A 20,410-nucleotide genomic window follows, 5' to 3' on the forward strand; every position below is an offset into this window, starting at 1 on the left:
GCAGCACCCTAACTGTGCCTGCTACCAGTGGGGTTCCAGGAGGCCTGCAGTGGGCAGGCAGGATTGGCAGAGGTGTGCTTGGGTTTCTCTTCAGGTGGGTGTTTCTGAGTCAGGGACCCCTTGGGAGCTCCAGTTTGGCCCTTAACATGACTGGGGTTTATTCAAGAGGCATCGCGGCTTTGTGCAGCCTGTCTCCTGGTGTTACAAAGAAGAACACTATAAAGTTTGAAGGTTTTGTTTTGTGTTAATCACAGCTTTATAATTACCTCTCTGTGGGTTGACAGCTGTTATTAGCGTCACCTTGGGTTCTCCTTGAGACTTTTTACATCCAGAAAGTGATCCAGCATTTCTGCTTCTGGTGTCAGAAGCCATTAACTTAACAATAGCCTTTAAAAGTCCCCAGGTTTTATAAACACAGCCCACCCTGTCCCCTGCCAAAGGGAAAAAGAAAAGCTAGATAAATAATTTTCATGAAGGCCATTTGTTTCCCAGGGTCTATATTTCTTTTCTGTCTCATCCGCTGGTTTTTACTGCTTTGGGGCAACCGCCATAAAGCGAGAGTTGTCTCCTGAAGGGGGCTGGGTCTGCTCCTGCTGGGTGGTGATGTTTTTTTTTTTTTTTTTAACCTGGAAGCCCACTTTAGGGGTTCCTGGAAATGAAGAGCAAAGAGTTTGGGAGAAATATTTTTCTTTTTCTCTTAGTATTGGGGGAAGTTTTTTATGTGTGGGGGAAGTGGATGGTTGAGGTACAGGTAGAGAGGATTGTTATTTTAAAAATTTTCTTGGAAATTTTGTTTTGTTTCCATCCAAGCTAGTTTAGGAGGGATGGCTAAAGTTGCAGCTTGACTTTGACCGGAATGAAGAATAATTTCCTATTTGCAAATGTTGGGAAAAACTGAAATTTCTTCCAAGTGGGTTGTGGTATCTCCTTCTGGAGCTGCCCCCTGGAGTAACCTAAGTCCTGCCTCCAGAAGGTGTTAGGACAAAGGCAGGCTGGGGGCCAGGGGACCGGTTCTGCCACTAGCTGGCAATGCAGCCTTGGAGCAGGACACCCGACAGCCCTCAGCTTCATTTCTTCATGGGGAAAAGGGTATTTAAAAAATACTTGCTTTGTTCATCTCATTGGATTTTTTCAAAGATTTAATGGAACAATGCAGATAATTGTGCTTTGAAGAAGTGGAGTGTTCCATGCAGGACAGGGTATAATCATCATCAACTCTGGCCTCTTCCCAGGGCTTTGTGTGGAAGCCGTGGCTCTGGAGGCTCTTGGGAAGGAATTGTTCACCATCTGACGAGGACAGACCGTCCCATGATGTGACACGGGAATAGATGGGAGATGCAGGAGTTCAATTTTTTTTTTTCCATTTGGCCTATTTGACAAGAGTGGTTGTGATGGAAAGCAAAGTGTTTTAAAGTCTTTCCTCTTTACTTTAAAAGACATGGAAATCTTCAAAGCAGGAAGTCAGTTCTAGCTTAATTTGACAGCTCTTTTTTACTTTCTCCAAGTCTCAAAGCCCAGCTCTGGCACTACGAAAAACAGTACTGAGTTCTTTTCTTAATCAGAATCTCAAAGTACAGAGATGGCAGAGGTGAGCAAACAAAAATGGCTACTTTTCCAAGATGGCTCAAAGAAAAGGTTAAAAAAAAAAAAAAAAAAGACCTAATTCACCCATGCCTTGCAAATGGCAGGATAAGGAGGCTGACGTTACAACTTTTTCCAAATGAAGAAACAGACCCACAGAAGCCACCAGGTCACAGAGCTGGGTATTGGGGTGTCAGGACTCAAGCACCTGTTTTCTCCTCCCAAGCATCAGAAGAAGTGTGGGAAATCCCAGCTCCCAAGACTAACCATTACATTTCCCACATCCCTCCTTCCTTTCTCCTCCTCCTTTTTTGTTCTTCTCCCTTTCTTCTTCCTCCAATTCTGGCCTATCAGGTTTATCAATGGGCATTCACTTAACCCCCCGTCCAGCTAAAAGAGGTCATCGACTTGTGTGCTAGACAGCAGGGTGTTCTGGAATGACAGCATCAAGAACCTGGGCTTCTAGATGACTAGAATTCTATGGCCCCCCGATGCAAGGCCTACCCCAAATCAGTGAAGTTACCCTGGGAAAGGCTGTGTGTGTAATCAAGCCAGCAGGGTCCAGAGTCCTCCATAAAATTGAATTAGAGTGCTGAGTGAATTAACTGTTTGCTCCTCTGCATGTGCAATGCATCTTTAATTACATTTCATAAAAACGTCTGCATGGATTGATGGAACTTTATTTAAACTTCAGGTAGGCAGTATAACACATTCCGTTAATATAGGCTCAGAACACATTGACTTTATGGCAGTTCAACAGACTCTTTGATGTGGGGCTACTTAAAAATATATTACCTTTGGAAAAGATTTCTTTTGGAAGATGTAGTGGATGCTTGGCCGCCTGTAAGCCGCCAACCCTATGATCAATAGACAAACGTGTCGACACTCATAATTCATTGCATCAGCTCCCCTGATACATGCAAAACACTGGTTTATTTTAGGAAAAGAATATACTTCTCAAATCCCCTTTGATTTACATCGTAGGATTTATGAGGCAAGTCTTTTCAAACATAAGCTCCTCACAATGAAGGAAAAGTCTCTTTGGGTTGTCCTGCGTGTTCTGTCAACATAGACTATTTTAGGTTCCGAACTGGGTATATGACATGAGGAAGGAAAATAGATGCTACTATAGTAAAAAATGGCACAGACCCAGGCTGCAGAGGGATGTTATATTTCCTCTTGAAGAGTATATTTATATTTACAGAAAGCTACCACTATTCTGCCAGAATATTATATTTGCTTTTTTTCTCTATGAATCCTTTTGATGGCACCAGAAACCTGTGTTTTTTCCCTGAGGCAAAACTGTTTACTATACTCCTGCTGTGATAAAGGACTGGGTTGAGTGTCCCTCTCTCCGGTAGCTCTGGGGGCCGCCATGAGTGTGGACGATGAAGGCTGTCCGCTCCCAGAAGGGAGTTGGCCCAAATAAGAATATGAAAATGATATGTAGCTCTTTCAGTTGGTCTCCTGGGGTGGGCTCCCCCTTTTTCCTTTATACTCAAATTTCCTTCTTGGTTTCTAAGTCTGTGAAGAAAATGTGTTGACTCAGGGTCGTTGGTGGGTTGGATTTAGTGGCTTAATTAACTAAAATAATAAGTAGATACAGACTGCCCTTCCTTCTCCCTTGAGCAAGGGAAATGGATTTGGCCAAGCAAGGACCAGGTTCTCGGGTGGAGGTGGCGAGCACGGGCAAGCATGGCTGTGGCGTCGGGCCTGCACGGCGCAACCATGGACACGGGTTGGCAGAAAGGCCTCCTCTCCACAAGGGGTGATGCTGAGCTGATGCCACAACATTGGTTGTGGAGGATTTCACTTCTTTTGTACAAAGTCTAATTCGAAGTAATTTGAGCTAAGCCCTATAGTTAGTATGGTAGCCCCCAAAATGTATCTAACCCACCCAGGCCCATGCCCGCTCAGTAAGGCTTCACCTTTGACCTTTATTGCTCCCTGCCCCCCCTGGTCTTGTCAAGCCCTCCCCCTCTGCCCTGGGGAAAGCTCACCCTGGATTCTCATAGCCTTTGGCCCCTGGCCATCAGCACAGCTGTGCTAACTCAGTGTCCCTTCTGCCGGGGCCTGGAGGCAGCAGGGACCTTTTGTCACATTGTGTATGGGGACAGATGGCATGAGCCTACTGCTGTCCTGTACACAGTAGGTGCTTGGTAAATGAGGGATGAGGAGGGGTCATGCAGTGCTTCATGATGGGTTGGTGGGAATCCTGGAAGCCACTTACCCCCAACCGGCTGCCTCCTGCAGGGTGGGCAGGGGTGGGTGAGTCTTGCTGCTTACCAACCTGGCTTGGGGTACGGGGCAATCTCTAGTCCCAGAGAGGCTCCTGCCACACTCTCCTGGAGGGCAGCAGTGGCTCTTTCCAGACTCTTCCAGGGCACGCACTTGGGTGCTGACCTCTCCCAGCTCCCAGCTGCTCACCTCTAACTCTTACTGCCGCAGCTGGGTGAGCTCAGCCACCACCTGCACACTTAGGTGGTGAGAAACCCTGCCCCAGAGTTGTGGGATGAGAGGCTTGAAGGAAGGAGGCTGGGCTGGTGGCTCAGCCCCCTTTCTCCTTTCTGATGACCTGGTTCCCGCTCAGATTCTGGTTCCAGTAACTAGACTGGTAATCGTTCCTGGGGTCACATCTCCATGTTGAACCCCAGTTGCATCAGCGGGTCCCTGGCCTGTTTCCCTGCAGCTAGGGTTCTGCCTTGGTTTCAGACCATCTGGGCTGCTAGCACACGGCGTGGGCCACCTTCTGAGTGGACCTGTGAGCGGGGCCTCTCCACGCTGTTTGCCTCCTGCTTTCCTCTCTCGGCTCCATGCTGGGCTTACCTGGGGCCCACCCCCTTGTTACCCACACCACCTGCCTAACCATTCAGGGAGAAGGCCCGGATCTAGAGCAAACAAGTCCCCGAAGCCTGGCTCGTTCTCACGCTTTTACCTTGGCCGCTGACCAGCCAGGGCATGGCTCGGCTCCAGAACCGGCCCTGCCACTCCGGAGCTTGGCTCGGATGCTCCACGCAGAAACCTGAGCAAGTGTGAGCACATGCCTGGGGCTGCATGGGCATGTCACCATGGGGGATGGGTTGTGACCTCAGTGGTTTCATCAGCTGTTCTTTGGGGTGACAAGCCCTGTCGCCCCACTTGAATAACTGGCCAAGTCAAGGTGGGGATCCTTCACTTGGGGCATGGCTTCTCCCTGGGGGAGGCAGTTGTAGTCCTCAGAAACAAGTTTAACATATTCCTGAGCCCACGATCTGTTCCAAAAAGAAAGCATTTGAGATCTATAATTTTTCCAAACTTCAAAAACCCCCAGCTCTGCGGCAGGCCTGGAGGCTGCCCTTTAGCTGCACCCTGTGGGTGAGAAGCCTCTTGACAGTGCTCTCAGCGGCACTGAATCACCCAATTACTGCAAATTCCTTTCTAAATAGAAAGCACTCCTCAGCCTCTGATGGAAAAATTCCAAGCTCCACCGCAAGTATCCAGCTCATCGGCAGAGGCAGGTTTTTTGGCACAAACGACTGTTCTTCACTTTCATTTCGACTCCAGCAGAAGTTCTGCAGATGATCTGGAATGAGGTTGGTCAAGAGGCCTAAGGGGGAGGTGGCAGGCAGGTGCATGTGCCTTGACCAGGCCGTCCGCTCAGGGCTCAAGCTGCAAACTGTAAGTTTGGGGTGCTGGAGCAGAGCCTGGGGAGGAGAGGGGAAGAGGGTGGGTGGGACCAAGCAGTCTTAATTCCTGCTCAGTCTGCTTACCTCTGGAGGCTTTCTGAACAAAGCTTTTAATTAATGGGCACTTCAAAGCTGTGCCACCACTTAATCTTTAAAAAAAAACAAAAAAGCTTTCTCCTGATTGTATAACCACGACTGCTTAACACACAAGCGATCAAGCAGTCACTGGTAATCAAAGATAATGAAAAGAGCATAGATTCCGGAGCCAGACAAACCTGTTCAAATTTTTCTCTACTCTCCTCTTAGCTGTGTGAACTTGGGCAAAACCCTTGCCTGTCCTGGCGTCAGTTTTCTGATCTACAAAACAGGAGAATGGAATCTACTCTATTCATGGTCATGAGGATTACATGAGGATGCGATACATACATTTTTCCCCTCTAAGTTACTTTAAGGCCAGCAGTTGGAGGATTACCGCATGCCATGGTGGGGTCTAAGGTTATGGCTAACCTTTGAACCCCAAGGCAAATCAGGAACTAGGACTGAAAGTGATGACTGTTTAAAAGTTGTCTCCCTGCAATGCTTTAGCGGCCCTTCCCGGCTCTGCCAGGACACCTGAGTAGGAGAAGTTTGGTTGACCCACCACCTGAGAGGGCAGCCTGGAGGCTTGGCTGTCCCCCTTTGATTTCTGGGGTGACTGCACCAGTGGGACACCATCTGCCAGCCAGTCAGACCCCTTCCTTCTGCTGGGGCTGGACCCGCTGGCGCCGGCCTCCCGCTGCAGCCCGTGGCCCCGCACGCAGAGCTCGGGGGGAGAATCCCGTCTGCTGCCGCCCCTCAAGTCTGGGGCCCAGGGGCTGCTCCAAGGCTCAGCGTCCTTTTTGGGGTTCTCCTCACTGTGGCTGCTGAAAGAAAGGACAGGTGCAGATGAAACCCTCTTTCTCTGTTGTCCCACCTGCCCGCCTTCCCTGCTAAGCCTGGGTGTGGGGTGCCTGTCTCTCAGCCTGGCACCGTGGGACACCAGCTGCGGGCTGTTTCGGCCAACAGGTTGAGTCACATTCTTTTCCCTTCTGCTCTGAGCGAAGCGACTCTCTCACAGGGTCTGGGAACTGGGCCTTTATTTTGTTTTTGTTTTGAAAACCCTTCTCATTGTATAAAGGGCTGGGTTTAGCTAGTTGAATTAAAAAAATCCCACAACCCTGAAAAACCACTTCACTGAATTGTCCCTCTGAATGCAGGAAAACAGCAACTGCTTGTCAGGGCCCAGATGCAGCATTTGGCTAGAACAGAAGCTTCCCAGCAGCTGAGCCCCACACGACACAGCCTGGGAGGGCTTTGGGAGCAGCAGAGACACCCAAAAACAACCCTTGGTGGGACTGGGCATGCTCTGGGGAAGCAGAGCAGAAGGTGGGCCCACCGTGCAGCCAGCCTACCCCTGGGGAATGGGCAGCTCAGAAAGCCATTTGGCCATGCTCTGGCAGGCCGACCTCACGACAACAGGGTGGGGGTCAGGGTCTGGCACCTGGGCTCAAGCCTTGGCTCTTTCTCCTCGCCAGTGATGTGACCTTTCCTTTTCTTGTGAAATGGAGATAATAACAGCACCCATCTTGTAGGACACTCACAGGTATCGCTATGGTTGAGACAGGTGAAAGTCTTAGCTCCTAACTAGCACATAATAAATGCTCAGCAAACACTTGGCTGTCGCTCCAGTGCTCCTTTGTAGAATTAATGGAAAATCACACCCAGAAAGGACCCTCAGGACCACCCAGTCATACCACAGGTGGGTGCCTGAGTTGGGAACCTTGGTCAGAGCCTCAGGGCCAGGCCGGAAGACCCTTCTCTGTGCCCAAGACGGCATCTTCCTGCCTCTTCCGTGAGTTTTATTAGCCTGTCTGCTCAGCTTTATGTGGCTAGGTTCCCTGGGACACCAAACAGTGGAGGAGAAGTTTGCAGGCCGGGCCAGGCAAAGGCTTATAAGTTCTGCATCTAGGGTGAGAGGCTAGACCTTTCTTGGAGGTGCACAGCGCCCCAACGTCCTGAGACCTAGAGACTGGTATCTCAACTAGGGGAGTCAACGCATAAATGACAGTTGGCACTCTGTAATTGAACTGCCTGGGGAAACCCCAAAGGATATTCCCAATCCCTAGGGCCCCAAGATTGGGAGGGTGGGGGGTGGTGGTGGTGGGTATAAGCATCATCCTTTTTTCTCTAGAAAAAAGAGTTCATTCCCAGCCTGGATTGACCAGAAGGGCATCAGGGCTGGGTGCAGGCCCGGTTTCCCCTGCAAGCCCATCTCTGAGCTGCAGGAGTGGAGGGGTGTGGCTGTGCCCCCTCCCAGTTTCTGGCTCTCTGGCACTGGCTTGTTGCATGAGCCTGAGGAAACAGTACCCAGTTCCCTGATGGTGTTTCCCCATCTGCAGGATGGCAGGGAAAGGGCCTGCCATCTACACAGTGGCCAGTGCTTGGGATCCCCTTGCCACCAGCGTGCTTCTGCTCCCAAATGCCAAATTTACACCTTGGGGGGCTGGGGCAGGGGCATTTTCCCATCCTGTGCTCACAATTTGGAATGGCTTAGAGGAATGTCTTCTCAGGAAGCTGAGGAACGGGGGCCAGTCATTAAGTGCCCTTCTGCGTCCGACCTTGGAAAGCTCCTGTGTACGCATCACCCTCTCTCTTCCAAAGCCGTGAGCCTCCCTCCCCCCCTCCCACGTATTTCAATTCAGGACATAAAACAACCTTTCAGGCTGCACTATTCTGAGGAGAAGGCTGAGAGAAGGGCATTATTTTCTTCTTGAGCAATTTTATGTTACTTTATTATTGCTCCTGCTGTTTTAAAATGTTAGTGTTTTTAATTAATGCCATTTTATTGTCTCTGTTCTTTCAAGCTGTTCTCCTGAAGGGCACAGTTTTAGAAATCTAATAACTGAATAAGTGGCTGGTGTGAAGAATAATGCATTAACATTTATAGAGGTTCTTAGAGGAAAGCCACTGTGCTATGGGAAGCTCATTTGAGATTTAAGAAAAAACAGCAGCATTACATTAAGACTCTTGCAAAAATAATCAATATTTCATTCCTTTTAAGTGGCTGGGAAGTTTATATAACTATAATAACGCACAAGTTTCCTGAGATGGTATCTTTATGTAAAACTGACAGCCAAGTACTTTAAAAAATTACCATTTATGCCCCGACAGGCCGTTGAAGTGTGCAACACGTTTCACAGTGGCAGAAATTAACTGCTGATTCGCACAAGGGCAATGCAAAGAGAGCAAGTTGGTTGAGTTTTGTCTGATGTGATATCGAGATACATTGGTAAGACTTCCTCTCTCAGAGGCCTCAAATTTACAGTTTTGTTCCCCATGCCAGAATTCCAGAAAAGGCACATTTTCTAATGTGTTCTGTTAAAAAAAGATCCCTTGAGCATATAAGTCACATTCTTTTCCCTTCTGCTTGGGCAGTTGCTATACGTGGACCTTGCACCAGTATAGCCCCGGGCCTGGGCCTGGCTGGCTGGCTGCGCCAATGGCGTACAAATCAGTTTCCCCCAGTGAGAAAAGAGCTCTTGGAACTCAGTTGCCAAGCAGGCAGGGCAGCCCCTCGGCCTGGATTCTGATGCTCGGTGCTCATAAAGGGTCTCATTGTTACTCTGTGACCTGTGACCTGGTAGGTAGAGTTCAGGCGAGGTTGGAGAAGTGAGGCTGGGTCCTGGGGACCATGGGGAAGCCAAAAATGTCCACTCTGTACCTTCAGGACCAGCCATTCTCAGGGCATGTTCTGGGGACCACTGGTTATCCCCAAGACACATTCTGGGGGCCCGGAGGTCAAAACTCTTTTTATAATTCTATCATTTCCCTTTTCCACTCTCATTCTCTCATAAGTGTAGACTGGAATTTTCCAGAGTCTACATGACGTGTGCTATCACAACAGATTGCCTGCAGGAGCGGAAGTGAGAAGCCAGCTGTCTTCCATTGGGCCAGACACTAAAGAGATTTGCAGAAGTGGGAGACAATGCCACTCTTTCCACAAAAATAGTTTGGGAAAATATAGTTATTTTTCATATGAATATTTTATTTATGTTAACATGTAGTGGGTTTTAAAATTAATTAATAAATATTTTAAACATTCTCAGTTTTAGTTTCTAATATGGTAAAAACAGATAGATATAACTCACATAAACAAAGGCTCCTTTGGGTTCTCAATAATTTTTAAGAGTTTGTAGGGGCCCTGGTCCCCAAAAGTTTGAGAACCACTACCCCAGATGCAGTCAACCAGAAGCAATAGAAACCAGGTTGCGGGGCCTGGGAGAGGCACAGAGTCAACAGAAGGGGCAGCTTCACTTTACCTCAGTTTCCCTGTCTGTAAAATAAGGGAGACAGGGGTGGGCTGGACTAACTTGATTGTTTTAAACTTTCTTTTTAATGCAGTAGAGCCTCTTTACAATGAAAATATTTTTAACCCCTCCCCCAATGTGTAAGAGGTAGAAATTGCTCAAGGTGGAAGCTGGGGAGACTGGAACTCCACTCCTCACCCCTTTTCCCCACCTGCCTTTTTTCTTAGAGCTAAAACCACTGACCCCAATGATCCTAAGGGCCCAGTAGCTCTACTCTCCTCTGTCCTGAGCGCCCAAAGGGCAGAGGCTGGATGCCACACCTTACCTGCTCTGGCCCGGCTGGGAATCACAGGCCGTTCTGGAGATGGGCAGCCGGAGGCGGCTGCCTGGCGGGCGGTCAGAAGCTGTCCATCTGACGAAAGGCTGAGGGTTGAGGGCACACAGAGCCAGCCTCCTTTGTGAATCCACCCTCAGTCGTGGCCTTGAGCTGCTCCTCCAGCATCCTGCAGGGGTCCCCAGAGGACCCCCCACCGCTGGTGGCAGTGATGATGGAGTCAGCAGGTGGGCTCCTGAGAAAAGTGACTTAGCTGCAAACAGAGAGGAGGTGGCTGGGCAGAACATGGACCATGTATTCCCAGACCGCCTGGCTGGGGCTGCCTGCCCATCTTCAGAATCTGTTTCCTTGTGCCCCTGGGAGGGGGACTCTGGGGGAGAAGGAGAGGGGCCAGAGGAAGGAGAACTCGATCCTCTGTGCTGAGCGGGTGGGCTCTCCAGAGGAGGGCTGAGCAGCCTGGGCTGGGGCTGTGGGGAAGTTTGTTGTTTTGGCATGGGTGGACTTTGCACCCTGGGGTCCACAGTGGGGCTGGGAGCTCCAGGGCTGAGTGGCGGGCTGGGGGACCCGGGTTCAGCAGGGAGACTTGGCTGGGCCGTCCTGTGAGACGAGGGCAGGCTCGAGCACCTCTTCTCCATCCGGGGCACCCAGTGGGCCCTTGTGGGAGAGGCCTTCCTGACCACTGGGGGGCTTCTCTTGGGGCTCTGCCTCGCGGCCTCAGGGGAACGTGGCCCTCGCGCTGGTCTGGCCAGGCTGGCTTCCCAGGTCCTGTTGTGCCCAGACGTGTGGCTGGAGGGGTGCAAGGGCATTGCCTTCTGGGGGTGCTTGTAGAGGCTTGTGGCCTCCTCTGCTTGTGCCTGACGCCGAGCCCCACCTTCCGCCTCCACGTTTTGGCCGCTTGCTGGTGGGGGGCTCAGGCCTGAGGCCAGCTTTCTGGGGTCGCAGCTGCTCTTGCTGCTCCCTGGCCCTGTGCTGCGGAGCCTGCAGGGGCTGGCAGTGCCCTTGCTGGGCAGCAGGTCGAGGGGGCTCACGGAAGCTCTCAGCTTTGGGGAAGCCCATGTCCTCCTGGCAGGGCCGACCCCATCCAGGGCCCCTTCAGAGCCACTCCCTGCTGGCTCGCTGCTTTCCAGGGGCTCCAGAGAAATGAATGATTTGTCCATCAGGATTTCCAGAGCTGGAGGAGGGAGGTTCTCTGGGTCCTCCATTGCACAGTTGATGTCCTCACTGGCGGATGCTTCCGGCATAAGCAGGGGAGGAAAGCTGGGTGCTGGAGACCTCCAGCCTGTGCCCATGCTGGGAGATTCTCTGCCTGCTGCTGGAGAAATGCGGGGCTTGGGATACAAAGGGGCAAGCCCCCTGTAAATGGGAAATCTGTGAGGCACGATGGGAGCCCCCCACTTCCTGAGGCAGGAGCTTGACTCAGAGTCCTTGGCCTTCCCCAGTGTCCTCAGACTCTCGGGGGGACTGAAAGTTTCAATCAGCTTCTTGACTGATGTCCTGGTGGGACGGGCCCCGATGCTCCAGTCCTCACTTTCCTTCCCCCCTGATGGGATAGACTTTGGAAGCTGCTCTGGGCTCCCCAGCCGGGGCTGCTCTCCCTCAGGGTGGGGGCTGCCCTTCTGCCAAATGCTCCTGTCTTGACTGGGCAAGATGCTGAAGTTCTTGGTGAGGGAGGCCTTCAACCTGCTGCTGGTGTTGCTGGGGGCGACCCTGCCATTATTGGGCCACAAAGCCGCGGCTCGGGGTTTCAGAATCCGCTCCCCGCTGCACCCCTGCTGTTGGGCACCCTGGAGGTAAAACGCTGCCAGCCTCTGGCTGAGGTCCCTCTGGACCCTCCGAAGCTCCTGGAGGGTGGGGTCCTCTGTGTGGCTCTTGAGACACCCCTCTGACTGGGACCTTCTCTGCCTCACGGGGGCCCTCCTGCTCCCACTGACTGTGCTGGGTCTTGGTGGCACCGTCATCCTCCTTTCCCCCTCCTCAGCCCAATCTGGGTGCCCACAGGGCACAGGGACAAATTTGATCCTTTCACTGATGGCTTCCTTCATCTTCAGAATCATTTCCTGGGCCTGGGGGTTCCTAAGGCTCCTGGAGTGTGGCCAAAATGCACTTTCCCAGCCAGCAGGTGAAGACCGGGGCCTTGGAAGTGGCACTTCTTCCCTGCATGCACACAGACTCCTGCTGCTAACTTCCTCTTCCTCCTCCTCTGGGCTGCTGTCCTCCTCTTCACTGAGGGATGGAGCATCCAGCAACCCGGAGCCTTTAGAAAGGCTTGCTGCCATGGCAACCCCACCTCCAAGGGAATCACACGGAGGGCTCTTGGCTGGTCCCAAAGACCTGGAGAGACTATTTTCTGGGCTGGTGTTGGAGGGGTCTGGGCTCCCGGCATGCCCATGTGATGCTGGCTGAACCTTTGCCATAGGAGGCCTTGACAGTGGCCAGTCCTGGGGTCTGTCGGAACCCATCCAGAATGGACTTTGCTGCCAGCCATGTCCTGCCAGCTTGACCTCCATTTGGGGTGAGACCATGGGCTTCCATTCCGTGGGCTCCACCACAGAGTCCCAGCTGGCTGGCTTGCCCAGCTTGTCCGTGGACTGCACGGCTTCATTGTCGGCACCAATGCCACTGTCCTCGGAGAACAATGGCAGATCCTGCGCCCCTGGGTCACTGTGGCCACTCGCCAAGCTCTGTAATTGCCCCAGGGCCATTAGGAGGCGTTCATCTGCACCCCGCTTCACCTTCAGCTTCTCTTCCAAGTGGCTTGCAGCGGAGTGGAAGTATTTGCCGGAGCCCTCCAGAAAGCTGCAGGAGAGCGGGGCCACCAAGCCACTGAGGGACTGTAGCTTGCCAACTGTGTACTGCAGGAGCTGTTGCAGGAGATCCGGCTGCTCCTGGGGCTCTCCTTTCCTCAAAGGCCATGCCAGATCCTCCCTAACTTCCCGGAGGAGTGCTTCTCCATCCTTGGAGATCTCCCCCAAGAGCTGGTTGATCTTCTCAAAGCACAGCAGCAGGAAGCTGACCATGGGCTGCAGCAGCTCCTGGGTCTGGGTGGCCTGATGGGTGATGCACAGGATTGCTTCATATTTGGAGAGGCTGGAGTATAGATAGGTGTAAGCTTGGTGATGGGCCTGTATCAGGGGCTCAGGGAAGTCCACCTTGCCTTCAGATCCCTGAGCAGAAAGGATGGGTTGGCAGAAATGGCCCTGTAGGTCCAACCTGTGACAGTTTAGGTGCTTTTCCCATTTGGAGGTCTCCTGGGTATTACTTTCCTCACTCTGTTCTCCAGAAATATCTGCTCCTTCTGACCCGTGGGAGTTCTGTGTCTTAAACAGGATGTCCTTAGCCATGAAGCCTTGTGATTTGGTCTGCTGGGATGGGGAGGTTTTGGTTTCCGGCATCCATCCTTCCATATCTTTCCTTTTGCCTGAAGGAGCATCTTCCATGAGCTGACAGAGACCTTCAGTGGTGGTTTGGTTCCACTTAGAACTTGGCTGCTCCTCTGCCAGCCTCTGTCCCTGGGGCAGGTGTCCCCCACAGTCATAGCAGGTGGAGCTTTTCACCAGCAAAGGGATTGAGCTTCTCTCATTAGCTTCCTGACATCCCGGCAAAACCACTTTGGGCTTTTTCAAAAACTGAATGCCACTCTTTGCCACACTGTTGACAATATCACTGTGGGAAGGTGTACACCCCATGATTTCAGCTTGTAGTCATCTTCCACCCATAGTCTTAACAGTTTTCAGAGACCCTTATTTGAAATAGAAACAAAAGACAGTCTTACCTGTCCAGCCAGGCAATTTCCAGACTGGAATCCTTGGAAGCCCGTGGCGCCATGTCCTAAACTTGAGACCAGCTGTCTTTACTTCCTTGGCCCCACTGTGAAGAGGCAGTGGTGCCCACCATCCTGTTGTCTTCCTCAGTCTGGGATCCTTTGCTGTTAGTGAAGAGCAGGAAAATTCTAAGGGTCCTCAGTCTCCTGGATTACAGGGGCTGTGTTTCGCTCATGTCCCAACAGATGTGGATGGCAAGTGGGGCTCTAAGCTTATTAGGCTAATCATGCTTGCACCCGTCAGCACTCACAGTGTGTTCTAATATAGAACTTCTCAGCAGTTGCTATATTGGGAAGTGGATTATTTTCGCACGTGCCTATGTTTTTCACTCTGCCCAGATGCTGCCATATGAAATCTAGACAAAGGAGCCACAATTGCAAAAAGGCTCTGGAAGAGACGATCTTCTGTGGAGGGGAAGCGAGGGCTGGCGATTACAGACCCTGGCAGGGTAGAAGTGACCTTCACAGGCTAAGAAGGGCAAATCAGCCAAGTGTACTCCAACCTACTGCTATTGAGAAAGGCCCCCAAAATATAACAGACAGTATCTGTAGCAATAATACATACGACTCTAGTGATGGGGAACTTCTCGAAATAAGGCAGTAAATGAAGAAGGCAAGTTTCCTTCTCTTTTTTTTAATTTTTTATTTTTTATTAGAGAAGTGAGTTACATAGCTGGGAACCTGTCCTTCTTAGTTTGGAGGAGAAAAGCAGAAAAACTCACTGCCTTTTAAAGCTCAAGTCTTGTCACTAGGGACCTTGGAGACTCAGGAAGGGCTCATGGGAAGTGGCTTTTTATTAAACCTTTCTCATAGGGAAACAAGCTAAAACCAGGCAGTGGAGAGCCATTTAGTCATTAGGAGAACTCAAGGGGGAAAACGTAGTTTTCTTCCAAGCACAGCTCTCTGCTCAGTCTGAGCATGGTGTGTGTGACTGTGCTAAGGGTAGTGCCCACCCGTTTTAAACTTCTTTAAACTTTATTGTCAGTCAAGTCTAGAGCTAGGGCTTGGAATAGGGAGAATTGGGTTTAAATCCTGACTCCCCTTTTTAGCTGGAGGAACATTTTGCCAGTTATTTAACTTCCCTGAGCCAGAACTCATCCTTGAAATGGAAGAAGGACGCCTGCTTCATGGAGAGCTGTGGGGGTTCACTCAGTTGAGGTTGTTAAGTGCCTGGCATGTGGTAGGTTCTAAAAAATGTAATTCCTTATTTCTTTCCCCCCTGGCAGCTAGACCACTTATAATAATGAAAGTCCAAGAAAATTCATTGGTTTGTCAAAGACCAAATCCTGATCCTCTCCTGAACTGTCAGGAAGTGACTGTGTGCTGCTGAGCTTGGAGCCCTGTGGATCTGGGCTTTTTTTTTTTTTTTCCTTGCCAATCTATGTTTGTCTAGAATGGCTCTCAGCTCAGCCCACTGCTGCCTCATTGGATTGTTCTAAGGCCTCATTGTGTAATTTCTCTGTTCTTAAATGCACAACAATCCCCACTATCTGCTGGAGAAAGAGGGGCCTTTATTTAACCATTTTCCATTTGGGGACATTTAGCTTGTTGTCATTTTAAAATTTTCCTGTTAGACAAAAATATTGCATTGAGCATCTTTAAGCATTTTCTGAAGCTGCTGAGATTGGAATTGATTTTTTGGCTTTACAGTCTTCGTTTTCTCTTCCTGAGCCATGTACCACCTATGAAAATCACACTGTGGGCATCGGGATAGTCTCGGAAGCAGGAAGAGTTAGAGCCACCTGCTCTGCTGTGAGCGAGCTGGAACCTGGCTGGGGCGGAGGGTGGGAACGGCTGAGGAGCCTGACGCTTGTCACAGTCCTATGCCCCGGTGTGCGTAATTAATAAAGTTCTCCGATTTGTTTGTTTGAAGCAGTGTGCAAGGGAAACACAACGCGGAGTCAGTGCCCTGGGTGAGCTGTTTGTTAGGCTTCAAGGTGTTGATGTTTCCACTGGGTGGGCCCAGGAAGCAAGGGTGCCGTGTGGGAAGTCTCTTCTCTCCCCTTCGGCTCCTCCATCAACAGAGTGAAAAGCTCATCCGGACAGTTCTTCATGGAGATTCATCCCCTCTCAAGATTTGGGCCCCTGCTCGAATCATCTCTGTGAAAACCTTTGATCTAGGTGGCTAAACTGATTTCCAACCCAATGATCAAAATCACAGTATTTGCTGGGAGGAGCAGCTGCCAGGGAGGCCTGTACCTGGCAGACTGGTTTTCTTGACTAGCCTAAATAATTTCGGAAGCTTCGTAGCCATTGCCACACATTTTTTTTTTTTATTAAAGACCAACTTTTGTTTTTCTTCCTTTTTAAACTGGGGTTGCTTCAAATAAAAAAAAAAAACACTTGTGTGGGAATGAAAATGGTGTAACTACTTTGGAAAACTACAGCTACTTTGACAGTTCAACCCACGCCTATCTTATGATCAATTCCATGCCTAACAGTTTACACAACAGGATTGAATGACTAGGTCCACAAAATGACTGGTGCAAAACTGCTCACAGTAACTTTATTCATAATAGCCCCAAATTGGAAACAGTTTGAATGTCTAGCAAAAGGGAAATAAATAAGCAAATTTGGTGTAACTGTACAATGAAACTCAATCCAGCGGTAAATTGAACAAGCTACTGAAACAGTGTGGATGAATTTAAAAATTATTATGTTGAGTGAAAGAAGCCAGACATAAAATACTACATACTGAATGATTGCATTTATATCATGCTCAAGAACAAGGAAAATTAATCTATGGTTGTAGAACTCAGAAAAGTGGTGCCCTCTGGGGAGAGCTATTGACTAAAGAGGGTCATGAGAGAACTTTTTAGAGTAATGGAAATGTCCTGGTCTTGACCTGGGTGGTGGGTACATGGGCGTGTACATAGATAAAATTTCATTTGAGTTGTACACTTAAGTTGTGTTATGTTACCCCCCCCCCCCACACACATGGATAACTAAAATGAAGTATTGTTTGTTTTCCTTTATGCTCTTAGTCTTAGAAAAAGGTCCCTGTTTTAGTTATCTATTGTTGCATAACAAATTATCCCCAAAATTAGAGTTTAAAACAACAAATATTATCTCACCGTTTCTGGGGTCAGGAATGCAGGGACAGCTTAGCTGGGTGGTTCTGACTCAGGGTCTCTCATGAGGTTGCAATCAAGACATCGGCCGGGGTTGCAGTCATCAGAAGGCGTGACTGGGGCTGGACAATTTGTTTCCACACTGGCTCATCCACATGACTCTTGACAAAAAGCCTCACTTCCTCATCATGTGGCTCTCTCCATGGAGCTGCTTGAGTGTCCTTACAACATGGCAGCTGGCTTCCCCCAGAGCGAGTGGTCCAAGGGAGAGCAAAGAGGAAGCCACGATATCCTAGTCTCAGAAGTCACATACTTTCACTTTCTCCACATTCTGGTCTTTCAAAGCCAATCCCTAAATACTGTCCACACTCAAAGAGAGAGAAATTAGGCTCTGCCTTTTGAGGGGAGGAATATCAAAGAATTTGTGGACATATTTTAAAAGCACTATAGCCTGTCCTTTGGCCACAGATCATGTATCTTTCTCCCAGTTGCAAAATATGCAAAATTCTCTCCCAAGACTTCTCAAAAGTCTCATCCTCATCCCTTTATAGCAGTAGCTCATGATCTAGGATGTTGGCACTTATGTCAGGTCCAGAGTGGCCAAGTCTCAGTTTCTTCATCTGAAGCATGAACATAAAAATACTTGCCAGGCTGCTCCTTGGAGGGGTCATGAAGGTCAGTATAAAAAAGAAATAGTGTTTATCGAGGTGTTTTATAAATGGAACTCAGAAATTCAAATGTAAGAGGATTTTCTTGGAATTTGATAAAAATATTTATATTCATATACTTATAAGGCTAACAGTAAATCTCAGACTTACATAAACAATTAACATGTAGCACAAACATTCATATGACCACATGTCAGTCTTCTTCTATCTCTGTGTCAAAAACAAATTTCTATGTGTAATGTAATATTCAACCTTCCTGGAAAGTTATAAAGCTATCTCTTGAAATTATTCTGTTTTGGAAAGGAAAGGTTGTTCAACAATAACATCATAGCAACTGAAGACACATTCTGAAAAGGTATAAAGGTTAGGAGGGCAGTTCTCTTCACATTTACTGATAGACTTTTCAGTTCGCTCAAGACTATAAATTACAATAGCTCTATTTCTACAGAGATCTGCAGGAAAGGCTCTTGCCTAAGCCTATCTTTTTTTTTTTTTTTGGTACCTGGGCACCAGTTGTACTACTTCAAACAATCATCCTTTTGTTTGGAGTACAGATTCCAGCCGCTACTGAGATGAGCATTCCCTAATTATACTTGCCTAATAGTTTTCTAATTGGTAGTTTAATAGTTGAAGTGTCATGAAAGTAACAGATACAGCATTACCTGTGATCTATTTGTGCTGGCATGCTACTTCATTCCTCTTACAATTCATCATTGTGGGCAAGATGGCATTTTTTTTTTTTAATTCAGTTTTATTGAAATATATTCATAAACCATACAGTCATCCATGGTATACAATCAACTGTTCGCAGTATGATCATATAGTTATGCGTTCATCACCACAATCTATTTCTGAACATTTTCCTTACATCAGAAAGAATCAGAATAAGAATAAAAAATAAAAGTGAAAAGAGAATACCCAAACCATCCCCCCATCCCACCCTATTTGTCATTTAGTTTTTACTCTCATTTTTCTACTGATTTTTTTTCAATTTTTTAACTTTGTTTATCAAAAAATTAAAAACAAACAGGCAAACAATAACCAAAAAACCCCCACAACATTTCAAACAAAGCAATGGATTAAGGAAAACAAATAACCTAAAATAATTACTTTGCTTCCAATATGTTCCTACCATACCCCAAGAAAATTAATAAACCATGTCCAAACAGAGGAGTAAGAAAAACAAATAATCTAAAATAACTACATTGCTTCCAACATGTTCCTACCATACCCCAAGAAAATTAACAACCCCTAAGAAAACAAAGGAATAAGAGAAAAAAAAAAAACCTAAAATAACTCTATTGCTTCCAACATGATCTTACTATATCCAAGAAAGTTTACAAACCATAATCATTCCTGAGCACTCCCATAACATTGAGATTACCCTCCATAGTTTATCTGTTCTTATTAGATTATCATTCCCCCTCCACTAATTGGTATCTCTAGGTCCCCTACATTCTACAGTATAAAACATTGTACATTTTTCACAGAATTCACATTAGTGGTAACATACAATATCTCTCTTTTCGTGCCTGGCTTATTTTGCTCAGCATTGTGTCTTTTTTTTTTTTTTTTTTTTTTTTTTTTAATCTTCATTTTATTGAGATATATTCATATACCACGCAGTCATACAAAACAAATCGTACTTTCGATTGTTCACAGTACCATTACATAGTTGTACATTCATCACCCAAATCAATCCCTGACACCTTCATTAGCACACACACAAGAATAACAAGAATAATAATTAGAGTGAAAAACAGCAATTGAAGTAAAAAAGAACACTGGGTACCTTTGTCTGTTTGTTTCCTTCCCCTATTTTTCTACTCATCCATCCATAAACTAGACAAAGTAGAGTGTGGTCCTTATGGCTTTCCCAATCCCATTGTCACCCCTCATAAGCTACATTTTTATACAACTGTCTTCGAGATTCATGGGTTCTGGGTTGTAGTTTGATAGTTTCAGGTATCCACCACCAGCTACCCCAATTCTTTAGAACCTAAAAAGGGTTGTCTAAAGTGTGCGTAAGAGTGCCCACCAGAGTGACCTCTCGGCTCCTTTTGGATTCTCTCTGCCACTGAAGCTTATTTCATTTCCTTTCACATCCCCCTTTTGGTGAAGAAGATGTTCTCCGTCCCACGATGCCAGGTCTACATTCCTCCCCGGGAGTCATATTCCACGTTGCCAGGGAGATTCACTCCCCTGGGTGTCTGATCCCACGTAGGGGGGAGGGCAGTGATTTCACCTTTCAAGTTGGCTTAGCTAGAGAGACAGGTCCACATCTGAGCAACAAAGAGGCATTCGGGAGGAGGCTCTTAGGCACAACCATAGGGAGGCCTAGCCTCTCCTTTGCAGCAACCGTCTTCCCAAGGGTAAAACCTGTGGTAGAGGGCCCAACCCATCAAACCACCAGTCCCCTATGTCTGTGGTCATGTTAGCAACCATGAAGGTGGGGTAGGCGAATACCCCTGCATTCTCCACAGGCTCCTCAAGGGGGCACTACATCTTTTTTTTTCCCTTGTTTTTTTTTTTTTTTTTTAACTTTCCCTTCTTTTTTAAATCAACTGTATGAAAAAAAAGTTAAAAAGAAAACAAACATACAATAAAAGAACATTTCAAAGAGACCATAACAAGGGAGTAAGAAAAAGACAACTAACCTAAGATATCTGCTTAACTTCCAACATGTTCCTACTTTACCCCAAGAAAGTTACCTAATATAGCAACATTTCTGTGAAGTTGCTCCTACTATATCCATCAGAAATTAACAGACCATAGTCATTCCTGGGCATCCCCAGAACGTTAAATAGCTTATCTGTTCTTCTTGGATTATTGTTCCCCCTTCCTTAATTGCTCTCTATTGCTAGTTCCCCTACATTCTACATGATAAGCCATTTGTTTTACATTTTTCAAATTTCACATTAGTGGTAGCATATAATATTTCTCTTT

The 20,410-nt window shown here is 47.9% G+C and overlaps 2 protein-coding genes across 2 annotated transcripts in view; one reads left to right on the forward strand and one right to left on the reverse strand.

The window, feature by feature from the left end:
* The first annotated feature begins 5,220 nt into the window (after positions 1–5,220).
* CLIP4 (CAP-Gly domain containing linker protein family member 4) overlaps positions 5,221–20,410 on the forward strand; it is a 135,545-nt gene continuing 120,355 nt past the window's right edge. The window contains exon 1 of the mRNA XM_037813120.1: positions 5,221–5,238. The gene's annotated coding sequence lies outside the window, so the exon portion shown is untranslated. The remainder of the gene's footprint in view (positions 5,239–20,410) is intronic.
* On the reverse strand, positions 5,803–13,591 carry PCARE (photoreceptor cilium actin regulator). Its single transcript, XM_037812769.1, has 2 exons — positions 9,897–13,591; positions 5,803–6,148 (listed from the first exon to the last, which is right to left on the reverse strand). The coding sequence occupies exons 1-2, from the start codon at positions 13,589–13,591 to the stop codon at positions 5,803–5,805; spliced, it is 4,041 nt and encodes a 1,346-aa protein (XP_037668697.1).

Source organism: Choloepus didactylus, chromosome 20 (assembly GCF_015220235.1).
Source record: "Choloepus didactylus isolate mChoDid1 chromosome 20, mChoDid1.pri, whole genome shotgun sequence".
Taxonomy (NCBI): domain Eukaryota; kingdom Metazoa; phylum Chordata; class Mammalia; order Pilosa; family Megalonychidae; genus Choloepus; species Choloepus didactylus.